Consider the following 21318-nt stretch of genomic DNA (forward strand, 5'->3'; position numbering starts at 1 on the left):
TTTTCCCCATTAAGATTTACATGCAGTTAAGCTCCTTTTCAGTCATAAAAGAGTAAATGTCTTCTGTACAGTAATATTACACCTTTATACAAATTTTAGGAAGTATCTTAAAAGGCATCTTCTCTTTCTTCCTCCAAGCATGCCGTTTCCTTCTTTTTTTTGTTATTTCAATTTGATATTTCTTTTTCTTTCTTTTCTTTCTTTCTTTTTCTTTTCTTTTTTTTTTTTGCTATTTCAAACTACAGCAAATATTCTGAATGCCTTGCCTCCTGGAGGATTCTGTAAACTGCAGAAAAATAACAAAATAGTTATTCCAAAAAATGTTGCTTGTAAGATCTTAATCTTACCAAGCACTTTGCTATATTGAATTCTATGTGGGAAACTTTTAGCTTCAACTTTAAAAAAAGATAAACATGGAGTATTCTGGATTCCTTAATATATCACTGAATCTGTCCACATGAGTGTGTCTCACACACAAAAGCAAGAGACCCACAAGGATTTGCAGGGACATCTCATTTTCCCTCTCCCACTATTTCCTGTTTCCCTTCTCTGACAGCCCCCATAGCCTCTCGCCCTTTCCTGCTTCCTCCTCTCCTTCTCAGCCCTTAGCCAACCTGCCTTCATCTGTCCCCTATCTCCAGCTTTCCTTACTTTCCTCCAGCTGGCAGCCTGTAACCAGGATAATTTGACCCAGTTGTGCAGTGCTGCCTGTGGGACCAGGTCGAACCCAGTTGTGAGGTGGGGGAACCTGCCAAGACTTGTGGAAGGCACCTTACTTTCCCCTGTAGCTACTTACCACACTATTTCACTTGTCCCTGCTTCCTTCTCTCCTTCTCACACATCCACCAACCTGCCTTTTATATGCCCCCCCATCTTCTGCTATTGTTATTATTTACTTCATTTTCTACCCCATCTTTCTCCTCAGTGGGAGTTTATACCACTCTCCTGTCCTCCATTTTATCCTCACAGCCTTCTGAGGTAGGTTATGCAGAGAGTGTGTGACTTGTCCAAGGTCACCCAGCAAGCTTCCATAGCAGAGTATAGATTTGAACTTGGGACTCCCAGATCAGAGTCCACCACTGTAATCATTATACCACACTGAAACTCATATGTATTTCATATGTCCAACTCACAGTGCAATGTTATTTAGAGTTACTTCAGTATTGATCATAGATCATAGAATCCGGGAGTTGGAAGGGACCACCAGGGTCATCTAGTCCAACTCCCTGCACAATGTAGGAAATTCACAACTACCTCCCCCACACACACCCCAGCGAACCCTAATCCATGCCCAGAAGATAGCCAAGATTCCCGCCCTCTCATGAACCACCTAAGGCAGGGGTCTGCAAACTGCGGCTCCTGAGCCGCATGCGGCTCTTTGGCCCGTTGAGTGCAGCTCTCAGAACTTGGTTCGGAGCCCCTGCTCTCGCGCCCACTCGCGCCGGCAGCCGGGCTGCAGAGCCGGCGCGCCTGAGAGAGAGAAAGAAAGAGAGAGAGAGAGAGAGAGAGAGAGAGAGAGAGAGAGAGAGAGAGCAGGCAAGCGGGCACGCTGTCTCTCCCCCCACCTGCCATGGAGAATGGCCAGGTCCCCCTTTCCCTTGCCCTCAATGGTTGGGAGGCTAAAGCCTCTCCTCCCCTCTAGCCGCGCAATTGCTGGGCGGGCGGCTCGGCGGTTCCTGCCCCCCCCCCCCGCCTATCAGCTGTTGGGCGGGGCGGGCTTCCTTTGGTAGACCTGGCCTCTGGCTGAGTCCTATTGGGAGGCCACGTCTACCCACTGGCTTTCTTGGCGGTAGACCTGGACTCCGAGGTGGGGGACCCCTTCAGAGGCCAGGTCTACCAATTGGCTTCTATGGGCCTTCGGAGGCCAGGTCTACAGCCAAGAAAGCCAATGGGATTCAGCTGGAGGCCAGGTCTACCAATAGGCTTTTATGGCGGTAGACCAGGCCTCCAGACGAGGACTCCAGACAGGGAGGGGGAAATGGCAGGGACTTACAATTTAATTTTTATCAATAAATAAGATCACTATTAAGTATGATATCAAGTTTTATTCAGTGTACCTATAGTTTAATTAAGACTTAAAACTTTAATTAAAGTTTATTAAGTTAATAAACAGTGTACCTACCTGTATAGTTTAAGTTTAAGAAATTTGGCTCTCAAAAGAAATCTCAATCGTTGTACTGTTGATATTTGGCTCTTTTGACTGATGAGTTTGCCGACCCCTGACCTAAGGTCATAGAATCAGCATTGCTGACAGATGTCCATCTAGCCTCTGCTTAAAAACCTCCAGGGAAGGAGAGCTTACCATCTCCCGAGGAAGCCTGTTCCACTGAGGAACCACTCTAACTGTTAGAAAATTCTTCCTAATGTCTAGAAGGAAACTCTTTTGTTTTAATTTTAACCCGTTGGTTCTGGTCCGCCCTTCTGGGGCAACAGAAAACAACTTGGCACCATCCTCTATATGACAGCCCTTCAAGTATTTAACCCACTAACTTCAAGTTCTTAACCCACTAACTTCACAATCCCTACAAAATGTAATGTAAGACAGAGAAGAGATGGCAAGTATAAGTAATACTGATAACAAACAATGTTCCTGAAAGTTGTGCTTAGTACCTTTCTGAAAAGACTCCATTTTGAAATGAAGCAATGTACATCCATCTTTTATCTACTGGCATAATATCAACAAAGCCCCCTTCATTGCGAATTACTCCAGCATGTATAGCTGTCCGACAGATACTAGATACCTGGGAGAAAAAAAACACAGAAGGGTTTTTTAACGAATTGTGTAGAATTACATAGCAACCCACTGAACTGATATGGGCATCATTTTTTTCCTGTTTAAGTTCCATAAAGTGGCTCTTCTTGAACATTATTACTTCTCATTAATACCAATGGGCATGTTAAGTCAGGATTAAAACTTCTCTCACTTAAATCAGCAGGAGATTGAAAAGCACCTAGCACAAACCCAGAGAAAATTAAAATTATTCAAAATTATTCATTATGGCTTTAAATGTGAGAACAAGCGTCTTTACTGAATGTGGAAAGAATCCAACATAATATCTTAAGAAACGTGACACAGGTAAAAAAAATAGCTAGTTCCATGTAATAGTTTGGCTGCATTTTAGACCACTTGTAGTTTCTGAGTTGTCTTTTTTGGCTGCCCTACCTATACCTTAAATATGCCATATGCCTATGAATTGCAATATTCTAGTCTTGAGGTTACCATAATGTGGGTCAGTGTGGCTAGGCTGGCTGAGTGCTAGATGTCTTTGAGAAAAGCACTCTTGCCCACCATATTAAATCGCTTTTCCAAAAGGAAGCCGAGTTCAAAAGTACCCCCAAAGACATTGCAGAGTCAGTCAAACTCATCAACCCATAGTACTACTCCCTCAAGAACATTAGATTTACCGGCCATCATCAACTCCATCTTACTGGAATTACATTTCAGCTTGATGTGCCTGAGCTACCTGACCACTGCTTCCATACACCTTCCCAAGGTGGCTTCAGGAGCTTATTTCAGGAAATATAAAAGTGGAATGATCTCCATCTCCAAAGCTAAGGACAATTTCATTGAGAAGCCTCACTCAAATATTTAACAGCATGGGTGATAATACCAAGCCCTGTAGAATCCCTCAATATACACCCCAAGCAGCAGATTCTAAATCTTCAGCATTCCCTTTCTTTTCTAAATGCCTTAACAATTACCCAGTATCTGCTGTATCAGCTGAGAGATCATGCAGAATTAAAGCAAACTATTTCCTTTATCAATCCGTAAACAAATAATGAAGTCCAAATGAACATACTTTGCTAGTAATGAAAGGTACTGGGTGGCTCATAATCTGTTTTAAATATGTTTACAAAGCAGTGTTTTTGCTACTACATTTAATAACACACCTCTTGAAAAAGTCTGATAAGAAACTGTCTGATAAGATCCGCCTTGCACAGTTTCTCAAGGAAGAAATTAATCATCTAAATCACGCACTGCTAGCAAACGGCTATTCCAGAAATGAAATCAAAAGGGCCATTAGACCAAACAAAAATCAGAAAACTCAGGAAAAACAGTCTCCCATAGGAAAGGTACTCTTGCCACTTATTAAAGGAGTCACTGATAGGATGGAAAAACCTTTGAAAAAACATAACCTACAAACAGTGTTTAAACCCACCAAGAAAATACAACAGATGCTACGATCAGCAAAAGACAAAAGAGACCCCCTCACCTCTGCAGGAGTATATCGTATACCTTGCAGTTGTGGACAAGTTTACATCGGGATCACACAACGCAGCATACAAACAAGGATAAAAGAACATGAAAGATACTACAGACTTGGTCAACCTGAGAAATCAGCAGTGGCTGAACATGGACTGACACAAACAGGACACAGGGTGTTATTCCAAGACACTGAAAGACTGGACAATTCTACCAACTATTTTGTCAGATTGCACAGAGAAGCCATTGAAATTCATAAACATCAGCACAACTTTAACAGAAAAGAAGAGAGTTTAAGAATGAATGAGGCTTGGCTGCCTGTCCTGAAAACCTCCAGACTAACAAAGACTACAGTCCACAATAGCCATGCGGATTAGCCTTGGATTCTACATGTTAACAGATCACTTCAGGATACAATGGTTCCACATTAACATACCACACCCTCATTAGCACATTATCTTGATTCTTACAGGACAATGATTTGCACATTACCTTTAATACTTTGCAGGACAATGACTCAGCTCAAACCCAACCCCCTTCTGTCTATATATTACTCTTGCTACACACTTGACATTGAGAGACACTGTCCTTCAGTGTTACTCCTCTGAAGATGCCTGCCACAGCTGCTGGCGAAACATCAGGAAAGAAAATACCAAGACCACGGTTACACAGCCCGGATAACCTACAAGAACCAATGAACTCTGACCGTGAAAGCCTTCGACAATATTCTGATAAGCAGGTTTGAGGTAATACATTTGCCAAGATATAATACAGCCCCAACCATACATAAGACATTCTAATATATGAAAAGTTAGCATAAACATTTCATACAGTACTACAAGACCCTGCTTTATTGCTGTGCTGTGAACCCTTTGACATCTGTCAGTATTTAACAGGTCACAGAATCTGAATGCCAAGTTGCTTACCGTATATACTCGCGTATAAGCCGAGGCACCAAATTTGAGGCCAGAAAAGGGAATTTTTAATTGACCCGAGTATAAGCCGAGGGTCGGAAATGCTGCGCTCTAAAATGGCGGCTGCCATTTTAGAGCGCCAGGACGATCTCGACCCTTCCCCAGGTCGCCCTCCCGCCCGGCCTATCGGGTCCTCCAGACCCACCCCGACCCCAGTGCTATCCAAGGGGGGGGAGGTGGAAGAGCCCCTGAACCCCCTACTCACCGGGAGAGGCGGCGATGCTGCCGCCATTTTAGACCGGGAGGACAAGGCCCATGGATCAGCTGGCAAGCGGGAGGACCGGCCCGGGTGAGGTGGGGGGTGGGGTGGGGAAGAAACCACCGCCGCCGCTGCCGCCCAGCAGAAAGAGCGGTGGGGTGGGGTGGGGGGAAGAAACCGCCGCCGTTGCCGCCGCGCAGAAGGCGCAATGGGGTGGGAAGAAACCGCCGCTGCCGTGCAGAAGGCGCGATTGGGTGGGGGGGGAAGGTGGGACAGCCCGCTCATCAGCTGGCCGGCGGGAGCACGCTGGGAGAGTGCCCAGCAGGAGATTCAGCGCGGCTCCGAAGAAACCGCCGCCTACCACGAATTACCGTATTGACCCGAGTATAAGCCGAGGTGAGTTTTTAAAGCCAGAATCATGGCTAAAAAACTCGGCTTATACACGAGTATATACGGTAATCGTTTTTCTTCTTTTGCTACTCAGCAAAATACCAGATATCTACAAAAGCATAGCATTAGTCTAAAAAGCATTTAACATACCTTTGCAAATAAAACATTTATTCTCAAAGATAACATTTGTTCCCTGTGTTATTGACAGATGTGTTTTCTCACAATTCTGCTTGTAATAGAAAGTTATGAATATGCTTTCAAGCATATTTTAGGAGAGACATTACTATATAACTTTAATTGCAATACAATTCTCAATAGGCATTTAACAGCATCGCTGGTACCAGCCTATACTGACACATATTATTGTATCCATTGGCATTGATACTGTAGAAAGCTATATATACAAATTGTGTACACATATCTGAATAAGTCTATGTGGCCACGGTATTACTAAAATTACTCAATAATACCAAGCTGTTATCAGATGGTTACCAAAATTTGGAAAATGGTTCATGGGAGCATGCATTTGACAAGAATCCTTTCACACTTCCTTACCTCTCCCTTGATCTAGCCACAGTGATCCATGCGACAGTCACCTCTAGGCTAGACTACCGTAACTTGCTCTACGTAGGGCTGCCCTTGAGACTGACCCGACGGCTCCAGCTGGTGCAGAACGCAGCAGCGAGGCTCCTGACTGGGGCCTTGCACTGAGAAAATATACGTCCAGTACTTTACAAACAACACTGGCTCCAGCTGGAGTAACGGATCAGGTTCAAGGTGCTGGTTTTGACCTTTAAAGCCTTACACGGTCTGGGACCCTTGTATCTTCGAGATTGCCTCTCCTGATATACCCCCCGAAGGACATTAAGATTGATGAGAACTTGCTGGTGGTCCCTGGCCCTAAGAGTGTGCCGCTGTCCTCAACAAAAGCCAGGGCTTTCTCGGCTCTGACTCTGGCCTGGTGGAATGCTCTGCTAAAGCACACCAGGGCCCTGCTGGATCTAAGGGAATTCCGCAGGACCTGTAAGTCAGAACTTTTCCACCAGGCCTACAATGGAGGGCAGCCGTGAATACCATCTGTACTGGCCTCCCCAACCCTCCCTCCTTCAGGCAATTGAATTGGTTGGTGGAGGGGCAGCTGCCTGTGTGGGCTCTTACAGCAGAATGGGATTCATATGCCATCTGTGATTATTGTTTTAAGGTATTATTTTATTGATGGTTGTATTCTTATTAGTATATGTTGTTAAATTTTTGATGGTGTTATCCGCCCTGAGCCGGCTTGCCGGGGAGGGCGGACTATAAATATGAAAAATAAGCAAACAAACAAGCACTGGACTTGCCGTTACATTTAAAATACGTTGGCCTACTTACATCAGAATAAATGCGTGTTCCAATTACTCGGGCATAATGTGGATTTGCCTGCATGCAATTGTGAGGACAATAAACCCTGAACAAAAGGAAAAGAAAGGAAGTATAAAGTACAAGCAGTTGAGCTAAAGAAACACTTAAACAAAGAATCTGGGATACAGCTCTTCAGGCTAACAGAGCTCAGGCACACCTCTTATCCAGCAGTGGGGAATCATAGCAAAAATTTTGTGCTGGTGAACTACCTTTACACTTTAGAATTCCCCAAATACCGCAGAGCTTTCACCCTAGCTCATTTTAACTGCCTGCCCCTCAGTGCTACTAGAAGGGAGATTCTTATGTATCCCCTATTCTCAATGTCTGTATTCCTGCCAGCTGAATGCAGTCGAAACAGTGGAACATGTGTTATTATATTGTCCATTTTATAAGGACATCTGCTCCACATAACTCACCCCTACTCTATCTAAGTAGGAAGATCTGGAAAATTCTACATAGACCGACAGGCTGCCCCAATTAGACCACCTCTAAAGTGGGCAAATTCTGTGCTAAGACCTTGTCCATAAGAAAGCACATATTCCCAACGTTTTAATAACTTTTATGTATAATTAATTACAGCACAATAAGGTTATGAATGTTAATTTCTGTATATTCACTTTATATTTGTATGTAAATTGTGCTCTTAAACTGACGTTGACTGAACTTTTGATTGTATTAATGTTGATAAAAAGACAGTGTTGTCTGTTTTTACTTTATTGTTGTTACTGAATGAATGCTTAAACTGAGAGTTGAACAGTATTATGTTCATTTGCTTTGTCATTTCATTGTTTTTCCTTGAAGCATGTGGACTTCTTTATGTTACCCTACGGATTGCTTGAAAATTCTGCCAATCCTTTTTGGCTGTGACACCACTTTTGTGAATAGGAAATTTGCATGAATGAGAGATGACAGCTCTGTCTCTCTCTCTTAATGTATAAACTTGAATTGTCGGTGCCTTGAACTTCATAATAAACTAAAATTCTGTGATTCTAAAAGACAAGCGTCATCAGTTTGGATCATAAGACTCCTTTTCAACTAGATGAGGCAGCAATGAAATAAGAGACAGATTTAACTGGTTTACCTTGGGCAGTGTGTGGCTGGCTTGTAAAATGGACATAATTGTTCCACAGTTGTTTCACAAGTGACAGCTTGCACTAAAATTAAAAAAGGTGACACATTCTATGAAATGGCATATAATCAAACAAACATTGAATGCTGTTATATATTTAAAAAATGCTAACCTGCAACTTTAGAGACTGTGAAGGAATTAGCAGACAGGTATTTGCTACAATAAAAACAATAAATTTCTTATTAGTGTTACTATGAATAAATTTCCATGTGGCAAGTTAGAGAAAGTGATGTGTGATAATCATAAAAGAATGTATAACAGCCATCTTACACAATTTGTAAAGAAATGGCAATAATAAAGGCAATTACAAAGACATCACAAAACAAGCACAAGAACGTATTCAGCAATTGTGCATCTGAATTACTTTTTCTGATTTTCAAAACTTTACAACATAAATCTAGAATTTCACAGTAAGCATTTTTTTGCCACAGAGAAACGTACTATCAACTATATGCAATTCTTTGTTGGTATATCTATAGGTTGGTTTAGTTTTCTACTTCATTTCAACGAGCTACTGCAATTTCTTACCACCGTTACTATTATTATTTCTTGCAGAGCTTTTGACAGCAAAGCCAACAAATGGCAGAATTTTTAACTGTGGTAAGTGCTAGTCACAGTTTTAACACTGCACTGAATGATTTACTGGATACAACAGAAAGGGAACTTGAAGGTGGCTATGGCTACACACTTAAGGACACTTTCCTTGGGGTAAGCCACATTGATTCATATATAACTTAATTCTAAGTACACCTGTTTAGGATTGCTCCCTAAATAACCTCCCATGATTCTTAAACTAATTCTACATTTTAGCACATATCAGGCAGGAAAGCTGGTGATGTTCTTAGGAGGATTCCATTGTAGTTCTTTGTGCAAAATCACATTTCTCAGCTGGTACAGAAGTTTTCTGAAATCCACACATTTAAAGTGCCAATCACTGCTAGTCTACTCAGTAACAGGATAACTTAACTTCAGAACAGCAACACAAATGGAAGAACCTCTTCCTGTTCACCCTTAATATTCAGAGCTCATCTGCTTTCAAACAGAATAAATTTATGGAACAAAACATATGCAAGCTCCAAAAATGCACAAGTGGAGAAACCAAAGTAAAAGTATACTTTAATAACGACAAACAGCTAAGCAGAATCAATAGATCAATATTTGTATGTGGCATTGTATGTTGCCACATAAAATACTGGTCAATTGATTCTGATTTAGCTGTTTGCCTGATATCTCATGTATAGATTTTTCAAAGGTATGATATGATAAAGTTTATTATTTGTGGCCAAAGGCCTTCATAATCTATCATACAAGACATCAAAGGTCTAGTACGTAAATGCAGACTTCAAGAATGCCTTTATTTTCCAGCCTGATTGCAAGTTTGCAACATTTGCTTGTCATGATGAAGAGACTTCTATGAAATATTTGGAGATGTACTGTTTCATAGTACATGCCTGATTTCATTTGTACTTAATCAGAATTTTTAGTTTGAGATTACTAACAGCTCATTCCTGAGCCTTGCAGTGGCCGGGGATGGCGTGGCCAAGGTGCCGCCACAGCGCCTCCAAAGAGGTTTCCTGGCCACTGCAAGGCTAAAAAAAGCCTTTTCAAAACAAAAAATTGAAAATGGGGAAAACAGCCCTATTGAAAACAGCAATACTGTGCCAAGAAAAACTTGGCGCAGCAATGCTGTTGGTGGAGGGGCCGTTCCTGGGCTGGAGGGGCTTAGGAAGCTCTACCCCTGGGAAAACCGCCCTCCCCCCACGCCGGCACTGCATTTCTCTTCTGGGATTTAGGTCCCAGAGAGTCTGCAGCGTTGGAGGAGCACCGTGCAGCTCTGTGGTGCCCAGGTGCCGATGGAACTGCCCCCACCGCCAATGTAAGTGCCTCTTATTCCGTGATAAAAGGGCACTTACGCTGGTGGCATGGTCTCGCCGCCTCCACTACACTTTCAGCCAAATCCTCAGGAATGGGCTGTTAGTTGTGACTTATAATATGCAGTATATTTGGACCACTAAAGAGGGCAAAAGCCAAAATGAAATTGGTGTTTTGGATTAACTGAGTATGTGACAAACACATCAGTTGTTCTTGATGAACTAGCTAAGTGATAAATACTTGTCATATTGTTAGATCTACATATTTATAGTATATACTAGTTTATTGGCTATCTAGCATTGGAGAATTGTTTTAGTGTGTTCTGCTGTTTTATTGTTGAACATATTTCAGTGTTATTATTGTCAGTATTAATGTGTATTCTCCATTCGTATATTTTTGAATCTTATTCACTCAACCTTTTTTAGTTACCTATTCTCTTTCTTTGGGTTGGATTTTATCCCTATGTTTGGCTTAACAAAACATATGCAAACCAACATGGGTTACTCTCCCAGCCAAGCAGACTATGATCTATTTACTTCTTACAGGAGCGTCTAATCTAGAAAGTGTCTATCTTACTTAAGTTTATTAATACATTCAGATAATGAATGCACATAAACACATTTTTGCATCACCCTTAGTCTAGAAAAGCTGTGTAAAGACTGCACAAATAAAAGAATAGAGTGCATATTTAAGCACACTTATGTCCACTGATTGATTTAAGACTTGTGTATGGGCACTTGAAAATCAATGTTCCACAATATAAATCTTTCCTCCAGTCTTCACTGGTATGGGGAATATGAGGAGCCAGGTGGAACTACCAAATTCAATAAGGCTTTTGAACTTTTACAGTGCAATCCTATGCAGAGTTATTCTAATCTAAGCCCATTGAAATGAATCCTCTCTTGAGGATCGCACTGTTAGTAGCTGTATAGAAGTGGGAATTCTAGCAGGTGTCACCACACTTGCAACTCTGTAATATAAAAAACTGTAGTTAGCACCCTTTGCATAAGAACTGTTGATCTTGGAAAAACTAAGTGGGCTACTAATGTACTTTTCTAATTGATAATCATTTTCCAAAGATGTTACATCATTATAAAACAAACTAGTGACAAGCACATGGTGAACGACACAGAACATCTTGTCTATATACATAGCATTTATAGGGCTTGTAGTAGTTTTTGATATTTAATTTGTATCATTAAAGTAGTATAATACACTGAGAACCTACTGGACTCCCAAGCACTTTGAAGAATACTTAGATATTTACTCACCCAACAGACTGAACACCATTTCTATAAGACTTGATAAAATAATTTCTTCTTCCTTGTCTGGTAACATCAACCCATCCACCATCGTTGTCTAAGATGCCATAATGTATTGCAGCTCTGCAAATGCTCGATTGCTGGTAAAGACACGTGACACAACAGCAGATATTAATATCCATTAAAAAGTATTTTTCCACTAAATTTTAAAGAAAGAAAGCAGCGCTATCCCCAAAACTAAATAAGCCATTTTTATTTTAATGCTAATAGGGGGAGTTAACAGAGTATGCCAAAATCCAGTCTGACTATATTTGTGAATTATCCTGATTGTCTGTCAGCCGGGTCTGTAATTTTATAACTAGATAGGAGATAAATAGATTTTCCAGACAATACAATAAACTAATCGTCTGTAATTTTCAGGAAGAGAGTGGTCCCCTTTTTTATAAATGGGAACAATTATTGAATTAAACCAGGATTGTGGTTGTGAATTATCCTACAAATGAGGTTTCAGATAGGTCAGAATTTTGACTCAGAATGAGTAAAATCTGGTATAGGTATACCAGACAGGTAGACAAACCAAATCTCTCTTCACAAATTTCTGTCAAATTTCACCTACTGTTGGACATTTTTTTACAAAACGTTTTGCCAAAGATAACACACATTAACTGAAGTTTCTAGCTTAAAAAAATAAATCAAATAGTGCTACTTCAAACATGAATTACAATATTTTTACCATGTCATAATGCACACTTCCAACAACTTTGGCACTGCTATCCAAGCAGCCAGCAGGACATTCATACCTACAGAATTAAAACAGAAACTGATCTGAGAATCTGTGATGAAAAGAATATCTATATTTAAATTAAACCCCCATGGGTCTCAGGGATTCTAAGATAAACTGAGCAGTCTATCCTACCTATTGCAAGTTGTTCCTTTGCACTGGTCTCTTAACCGTACTTCGCAGGAAACAATCTGAGCTGTCAAAAAATTGGCCAGAGTTATTGCAGTGTTTCAGGTTGCTTGGGATCCAGTTAGGAAACAAAACAAATGTTTAAAATGAAATAATCTTACACATTTGTTGTGTACTTATGACTTCGTTTCTCTCACTGTCATCAGAGACAGATGTGTGTGACCTTAACTGATTCTGTGAGGTATCCTGAACATGTGACTGCTGCCGTTCAATCTCATTGGTTTCCATCTCCGGAGAGTAAAACCTTTCTGAACCTTCTGTTACAGGAAATAAATAAAACAAACAATATTTCTCTCAACAGCCTTGTTCAGTTTTTGAAAATAAAAAATGGCAACCACAGCATTCAAAGTTTAGCCCTTCTAAGTCCCATTGTGTTTAAATCTCTCTTTGTGAAATCAATGGTACTTTATAATACTTAGTTTTTATATCACAAGTTCATCTAAACATGGCAGGAAGTGAACAAACCAAAGGAAAAGCTTGCTGAAACCATTAGAGATTCTACATTGAATTCAGAAGCTTCTGAATTGTTATGAGCATGAAGATGTTATTTGATTAATTAATCTGATTAATTAATTGCAGGGATTCTTTTCTTGCATGTTCAGATTTTATTTACAAAAACTTTTAACTATTAACTGCTAAAAACAAAGATTCAGAACGCAAAGGATTCTAAACCATCACATTTAAGAATCCTGGTTTGTAGAGAAGAAACAAACTCTACTTTTCCCAGGTGGCTGCATTTGCTTTCAAGCAAGCCTTCCAGGAAGGGGAGCACACAAACAGATACTGGAGTTCCAATTAAACGAGAACCGTATTTCCTCTATTTAGGTTGGCACTTGGGATGGTTAGTATAATAGAAGTAGTTGAGTACTTACCCTTGTAGCAAAGGTTTTCTCTGCAGCCTCCTCCAAAACTAGGTGGGCACGCTGAACATGGGCGGCCATGCTTGTATGGTGCATGCCCCCACCAATTACCCCTAGAAAAATATATATATTTAGTATTAGTTAAAGTGGATGGCACAATTTATAGTTACACTGTCTGCAGCTAATCATCCTTGCTGCTGGTAAAGGAATCGGAGGATTTCCGAAATACAAGGCCTCTGACATTGTCTCCAATGCCTTCAAAGCATTCAATATCATGTTGGAACCCAAACCATAATCTGCCTCAGTGTAAGCACACATCAAACAGCAATTCAAAAACTATCTAATAATGCTCTTCCTGGGATAAACAATGCTTAAACAATTTTCCAATTTATTAAATGCATATTTAAAAGCTCTACAACTCAATAATTATCCATCAATGCTGCATTAAACCCAATCAAGACTGTAGCTAAAAGACAGCCTTATTTAATTTATACAAGATGGCCATAATTTCAGGTAAAATGCTGCTTATTGGGTTTCTTCTAATCATCCCTTATGAAATGAGCAAATTATTTTTATAAACAGAGTTGGCAGATTTTAGTCTGCTTGGAATGTTGCAATTTTGGACTGTAACAGACTTACGCTAAAGTTCTCAGTCCTCAAAATGTGTTAACACTGCATTATATCAAAGCTCCACTAGAAACTAAGCAGCACTTTGTAGAAACTTAAAATAGAATATTCACTCATTTTCCTCCAACAGCATTATTTAGTGGATAATATGGCGTTTTCCCTTTCTAAAAAAAGGTGGGTGTCGAAGTTCAACCACACATGCAAATACATGTAAAATAACACCAATGCTTTTTTAAAAAAGATGATAAAAGAAAAAGCAACTTAGGAATGGGAAATCGAGAGTGGAGAAGTGGGAGTAATGCTCAACTCTTACATCCTTATGACAATAACCAATTGGGAGGGAAAGCAGCCTGGGCCAGGGGGTAGTTTGGATTGGACACTCTTTGGGTGCTTTCACGCATACTGAATAATGCACTTTCAATCCATTTTCAATGCACTTTAACAATCGTTGCAAGTGGATTTTGTTGTTTCACACAGTAAAATCCAGCTGCATTGAAAGCACATTATTTGGCACTTGTGAAAGCGCCCTTTTTGTGTCCTCTCTGCATTTCCAGACCAGATCAATCCTTCTGAAGTAGCTTTTCTTTTATTAAAAAATGGCACTGGGGATCTGTTACATTTCTGTCTATAAAGTATATTTAGATGCTTAATCTGCTTTGCATACTTACTTGGGAGAGTAATTGCACACCAAGTAAATAGCTTTGGGCCATATCTGTCCCCAGACATTCATATTATGACACAAGTTAACCGCACAACCTATTCTGCTACTTGTTGCCCATACCACCTGGAGGATAAAAACAAAACTAGTTAATTCACCCCTAGACATGTGTTGATAAAAATGTAATCCATAAAAATGAAAACCAACAAATATTTCATTTTCCTTTATACACACACATATATAAACACATTTACAGGCATAATACAATCATACACAGAGAGTTTAGCACAAGAGTATATGTGGCATATTTGTAGCTAGTACAAATGAATAGAAGCAACTGATTTAAATAATATATCACTTCATTAGAGTAAAATTATTTTGATCATGATAAACATATGACATTCTACTCTTAGAAGGAAGACATTAGATTGATTTGTAAAAAAAATCAGATTTTATAATTTGTTGATTATATATATATTTATTGCTACTATTAAAATAGCTTGGTTTAAGATAAATATGAATTTAACAAACAAATAAGTTAAATTCCATAACATCATTCAAACTAACTTTGCATCTCACAGAAATATGCATCTTTTGCACAGTAAATTACCAGCCTTGTTTTTGGAATTGTTTTTGATACCTCAAATGTCCCAGAAGTGCTGCAGCACTGAGGGGGCATTTTGGGCTACAGGAGGAGGGGGGAGGTGAGAAAGTTAAATTCCATGGGTGTAAGTTCCACCCTAGATTTGCTGTAATAGATCCATGGGAATGTTCTGATGGATCCATTGTGTCCCTCATCTTCCAGGAAATGATCTCGTTTAGTGTCTTTGCAAAAGTAAAGAAAGTCAAATCCAGAACAGCTATTTAAATAGATATACCCTTTCATTTTGAATAGATTGACATAAGAAAGCCAAATCAAGATCTGTTATTTAAATAAATCTACCCTTTCATTTTTAGTACATTGACAAGTCAAACAAATGTTGTGTGGCTCAGTAAATCTTTAATAAGTGTTCTGAAACGTTCCTGTACAAAAAGATTTTTTAATGACCACATTTTGTATCAATTTTGCCTTGCTTTCTTGAGTGACGAAAATAAACTAACTAGAAAATAAATGCACATACCTGTGTATAATGAGTGCACACAGGGCCAGAACATCTATAGGGGCAATAAGGGTTGCATTCTTGAGGATATGGATAACTAAAGTCTCTTACTTCATCATACCATGACTGGACATGAAATGTTAAAGGTCTATATCTACAGAAGAAGAAAACATCTGATGCCATCAAAAGAATCTATGTTTCCATCAATCATTTAAACAAAGAATCAAATGTTGATATGGTTTTCTATTACTAGCAACAGATACTTCTGGGTATACCTTCCCCAATGTGCTCCCAAGTTCTGTCCAATGGATGGAAGCAGAGCTGCAGGCCCATGTTCCCACAGACACGTCTCGGCCCAGGACTGGGCTGATCTCTCCAGCTCCACATCCCATGTCTATATTTGAATAAGGATAAAGAAGAAACAAAAATTGGAGCTCATTTTTATATGTTAATATTTTGAAAGGAAAATGCCCTTCTACCTAACACGGTTACTCATCAGAAAGTAGTTTTGAATTTTAAAAAATCTTTAAGAAACATATTACCGAAGCTCATATATAGAAATGGTTACATGGCAAACCTTTTGCCTCAAGGCAAGACCTGCCAGCCTCTTTTTTGATCTGTTTATACAATCCAGACTATTGTGTCAAAGGCAAAGAGTAAGAACACTGCAAAATGCTGCTTTTATAGCAAACAACCAGATTCCTCCCTAACCTTACATGAAGCTAATGTTGAAAAAAAAAATCTGCCTTCCCAGTTAAAGTGTAGTCTCTTCCTGTTTCCATTATACAATCTTTACCTGTAGCAGCCCATGACCCTATTCATTTCTATGAAGAACAAACCTCCCACAATACAGGATTATCAAGAGACGATAACTGATGTACCAAAATGGGGGGAAAAACACAAGATGATCTCCACACATTTTTTTGCATCACCTGACAGAATTTTGTTCCCAGAACTATTCCCCAGAGTCTACAAAGCAGACCTGGCCACCATCACTCATGCCTTAGTAACATCCAGACTGGCCTTTGAAGACTGCCTGGAATCTTTAATAGTTTACTGTGACAGCCCAAAATTATATGTCAAACCAATATTATACCAATTACACTGGCTTCCAGATTTTTTCCAGGCTTAAGTCAAAATGCTGGTTTTGAGCTTTAAAGTTGTTTATTTAGAAATTTATGCTTCCTCTACAGAAACCTGCCTAAAGCATCTTACAAAATAAAAATAATAAAAGCAAAACATTAACAAGATATTAATTAAAATTCACGATTACAAACCCAGCCCAGCAATAAAACACAGACAGTAACAGTTAAAGTAACAGTTTCCAGGTTAAAATAGTGTTAAAAGATCAACACCTTCATTTAAAACCTGGGTGAACAGAAATATTTTGACACCTAAAAGAAAGCAACATAGGTGCTAGATGAGCCACAAGTCAGGGCATTCCATAAGCAAGGTGCCACTACTGAAAAAGCCCTGTCTCTGGTTACCACAAGGGATGTGCACCATAGAAAAAAATAGTTATTTTTCAGATCCAGATATCAGGAAACCAAAAAAACCCCAGTATATGCAAATATGCAGGTCCCGAATACCGGTTTGGTATTCATATCCAGGTTTTTCCAGTATTCTGATAATATTCGTTTCAATTATTCCCTATAGAGAATGTTTTCAGGGGGATGGAGAGGCTGTCTTTCATGGTGATGGCACCAAAATTAAGACACAGTTGCTGGTGCCTGTCCATTAAATAACCCCCAAGTTTCAAGTACATTGGACCGAGAAGCCATCCTCCATTGTTTCCTATGGGAAGAAAACACTCCAAGTTTACTCCATGGCAAACAGTAACCAAATACTCAAGGGCAAGCAAAGCAACCACTGGCCAAAAGCCTCCCAATGCAAACAAAGCCAAGAAGCTCAAAGAACCAATGCAGAACCATGGAATCCCCGCAGAAGCATGGGATAATGTGGCAAACCTGACTCAACAAATGGCAAATAAGAGAATCCATGCCAATGTTGAACACAAGAATCTAATGCAAACCAATTCGACCAAAAAACACAATGCTACAACTTGCAAGACCAACAGAAGTAATTTCAAAGCTAAGCCAACCTGGTAAGTCGATACTACGCCCTGGCAAGAAGACACTGTCACACAGCAAAATTAAAGAAAAAACAGTCATGTTTAAAGCACTGGTTCCCAATATTCCCAGTTAGGGCTGTCCATTTGGTTCGTCCCGAACCGAAAAACAGCTGAATCTCCCCTGATTCGGCGGTTTTTAGTTCGGATGGAACCGAACTCAAAAAAGGCAGGAAAACGGGGAGCCAAATTCAGCGAGTACCGAATTTTTCCCCGAATTCCGGACCTCATGCCGAATTCCACGGACCTGAAGCGGGGGAGTTCGGAATTCGGCATTTCCCGAATAAAAACGGGCCGAATTTTGCTGGATCCGAATTTTACCAAAAAATTTTCTTTTCAACAGCCCTATTCCCAGTTACTCCCAAATATTTCTTGGATTTTTCAGGACCAGTATGGTGGATAATCCCAGATACCATCCAAGGAACTGAATATATCCAAAAAAATACTGATAAGGTATTCCTAGGTATATATTTTGACCAGAAATATCTGCATGCACATCCCTAGTTGCCACGTGTCTCACCTCTGAAAGTACAAGCACAGAGGACAGGGCTCAAGAGGCAGATTGGAAATAATCCAATCTAAGGAATAAAATATAAGATCCAATCATTATGGGTATGGCCCATAAAGGCTGCAAGCTAGGGTCTGGAAATCTCCCAGAATTACAACATCTCCAGGTTACAAAGATCGGTTCTCCAGAAGAAAATGGCTGCTTTGGATGGTGGACTCTATGGTATTATACCTTGCTAAGGTCCCTCCCCAAACCCTGCCTTCCCCAAGGAACTACCTGCCAATTTCCAGGAATTTCCCAATTTGGTATTGGCAACCATATAATTGAGGCAGTCTTTCAGACATTTTGAATTCAAACCATTAGAGCAGGGGGGGTCAAGCATATGGCCCGGGGGCCAGATCCAGCCCCTTGAGAGCTCTTATCCTGCCGGTGAACCAGCCGAGGCAGCCACCCCCCTTCCCAATCTGGGCTGGAGAGCCTGCTGTGGGATCGCCAGCTGAGACAGCCACCACCACCACCCAGCTCCCAATCTGGGCTGGCAAGGCATGACCTGGCCAGACCAAGTAACGTTTATGTCATATCTGGCCCTCGTAACAAATGAGTTTGACACTCCTGCACTACGGGTTAACTAGAAGCTACTGCTGATGAACACGCATAAATCAACACCTGAAGAGAGACACCTACTTTTGGATGAAGCTAGCTTATTCATTTGACTTGAATCTACATTTATTGCTTCATACACACAATTCTTAACCAAGTAGTGTTTTTTCTTTTCTTCCTCTTTTATTTTCTATAGCACTACAATTCTTTATAGTGATATACAGGAAATAATGATATCCTCCCTTGAATATTTCCCTATTTCATTCTTGTACACAAAGCCACCTTATTCTAATTTTACTTTTTCGAACAGTTCCTCAAACTCCTTCCTCTATACATTACAATGGAAGCTTTTTTCTCCTTTGGGGATAATTAATGGAATTTTCAACATCTTTATTCACATACCCCAATATCAATTTATTTAAACTGCTAATCTACAATTCAACTCTGATTAGCTGCCAGAACTAATCTAGTTAATCTGTCAATAGAGCCTTTGGGCAGGCAAACACAATGTTTGTGATCAAGTGAATTTTTAACAGGAAACCATTTTCTATGGAAAATGTCGAAGGGTGGATGTCCAGAGCACTGCAAAAATGTCACCATAAAACCTTTAATTTATTGTGGTTGCTTGTGACTGATGAACCTCTAGGGAACTGTTGAAATTGGATAGGGAATACTCAAGGAGTCTCTGAAATATTTACATGTTTCAAAAGACTTTCTAGCCAAACATCACAGAATAATATTCTCTTTTCTGCTGTATCCCCATTAGAAAACATCCTCCACTGTGTACGTTTAAAGACAGACATAAGAATTATATGTATTCTTTACTTTTCTGGCAAGAAGAAGAGTTGGTTTTTATACCCTGCTTTTCTCTACCTTTAAGGAGTCTCAAAGAAGCTTACAATCACCTTTCCTTCCCCTCCCCACAACAGCCACCTTGTGAGGTAGGTGGGCTGAGAGAGTTCTGAGAAACGTGACTAGCCCAAGGTCACCCAGCAGGCTTCATGTGTAGGAGTGGCAAATTAAACCTGGTTCTCCAGAGTAGAGTACACCACTCTTAACCACTACACCACACTGGGTACAGTAAAAAAATACAACACATATAAACTTTCAGCAAATAAGTCATTTGTGTGTGTGTTTTAATAATCCAGATGCAATATCTCATACTTAACTTTCCAATGACTCAAATCCTCAGATGGTCACTAAAGAGTTAAATCAAGGCTTGCTCCAACAAAAACTAAAGGTGAGTGGTATAGGGCTAGTATAGAGCATTTATTTGAAAAGGAATCAAATAAAAACTTCCAAATGTTTAACAGTAAGATCCATAGTAATCCTTAATATCAACTAGTATCAACTTGATGAAGGCAGAGTAAAAATTGGTGGAAGGAACACTAACCATTTGGGATATGCAGATGACACCACATTACTGGCAGAAAATAGTGAAGATTTGAAATGACTACTGATGAAGGTTAAGGCAGAAAGTGCCAAAGCAGGATTACAGCTGAACATCAAGAAGACAAAAGTAATGAATAGTGGGGAATTACACAGCTTTAAGGATGACAGTGAAGAAATGGAAATAGTTCAAGATTTTCTGTTCCTTGGCTCCATCATCAACCAAAAAAGAGACTGTAACCAAGAAATCAGAAGGAGACTGAGACTGGAAAGGGCAGCCATGACGGAGCTAGAAAATATTCTTAAGTGTAAGGATGTGTTGCTGGCGACCAAGATCGAGTTAATTCATGCCATTGTATTCCTCATTACTATCTATGGGTGTGAATAGCTGGACAATGAAGAAAGTACATTTGTTTGAATTGTGGTGTTGGAAGAGAGTTTTACGAATACCATGGACTCCCAAAAAGACAAATCAATAGGTTCTAGATCAAATCAAGGCTGAACTCTCCCTAGAAGCTGAAATGACTAAACTGAGGCTATCGTACTTTGGTCACATTATGAGAAGACAAGAGTCACTGGAAAAGACAATAATGCTAGGAAAAGTTGAAGCCAGCAAGAAAAGAGGAAGACCCAACATGAGATGGATTGATTCTATAAAGGAAGCCACTGCCCTCAGTTTGCAAGATCTGAGCAAGGCTGTTAACGATAGGACATTTTGGAGGTCATTAATTCATAGGGTTGCCGTAGGTCAGAAGTGACTTGATGGCAGTTAACACACACACACACACACAGTATAATATGGAATGGTAACCTGATGGGTTGAATCCAAATTACTGTGAGAGAAGCTCTCCTTACGGACCAAACTTCCCTTCTCGACCAACTCAATGCAGCTCACTGCGTCTCCCAAAATGCTGCCTCTACTGTTCAGGGTGTGACAAGGAGAGCAAGATCAATAGGAAGTGGCAAGGTGCATGGGCAAAAATTCCCCCCCCCCCAGCAGATGTTCCCTTCCCAGTGGGAAAAAAGATGTGGAGCTAACCCATTATT

At 40.1% G+C, this 21318-nt stretch overlaps 1 protein-coding gene across 1 annotated transcript in view; it reads right to left on the minus strand.

Moving 5' to 3' along the window:
- Positions 1-212: 212 nt before the first annotated feature.
- The window catches only part of CRISPLD1 (cysteine rich secretory protein LCCL domain containing 1), a 30279-nt gene continuing 9173 nt past the window's right edge, over positions 213-21318 (minus strand). The window contains exons 2-14 of the mRNA XM_056854321.1: positions 15922-16040; positions 15668-15800; positions 14557-14672; positions 13274-13374; positions 12503-12658; positions 12348-12408; positions 12165-12231; positions 11441-11571; positions 8410-8453; positions 8250-8322; positions 7139-7214; positions 2611-2741; positions 213-286 (exon numbers count right to left, since the gene is read on the minus strand). Of these exons, the coding sequence (XP_056710299.1) occupies positions 235-286; positions 2611-2741; positions 7139-7214; positions 8250-8322; positions 8410-8453; positions 11441-11571; positions 12165-12231; positions 12348-12408; positions 12503-12658; positions 13274-13374; positions 14557-14672; positions 15668-15800; positions 15922-16040 (1260 nt within the window). The 3' untranslated portion in view covers positions 213-234. The remainder of the gene's footprint in view (positions 287-2610; positions 2742-7138; positions 7215-8249; positions 8323-8409; positions 8454-11440; positions 11572-12164; positions 12232-12347; positions 12409-12502; positions 12659-13273; positions 13375-14556; positions 14673-15667; positions 15801-15921; positions 16041-21318) is intronic.

This window comes from Euleptes europaea, chromosome 8, assembly GCF_029931775.1.
Source record: "Euleptes europaea isolate rEulEur1 chromosome 8, rEulEur1.hap1, whole genome shotgun sequence".
NCBI classification, from domain to species: domain Eukaryota; kingdom Metazoa; phylum Chordata; class Lepidosauria; order Squamata; family Sphaerodactylidae; genus Euleptes; species Euleptes europaea.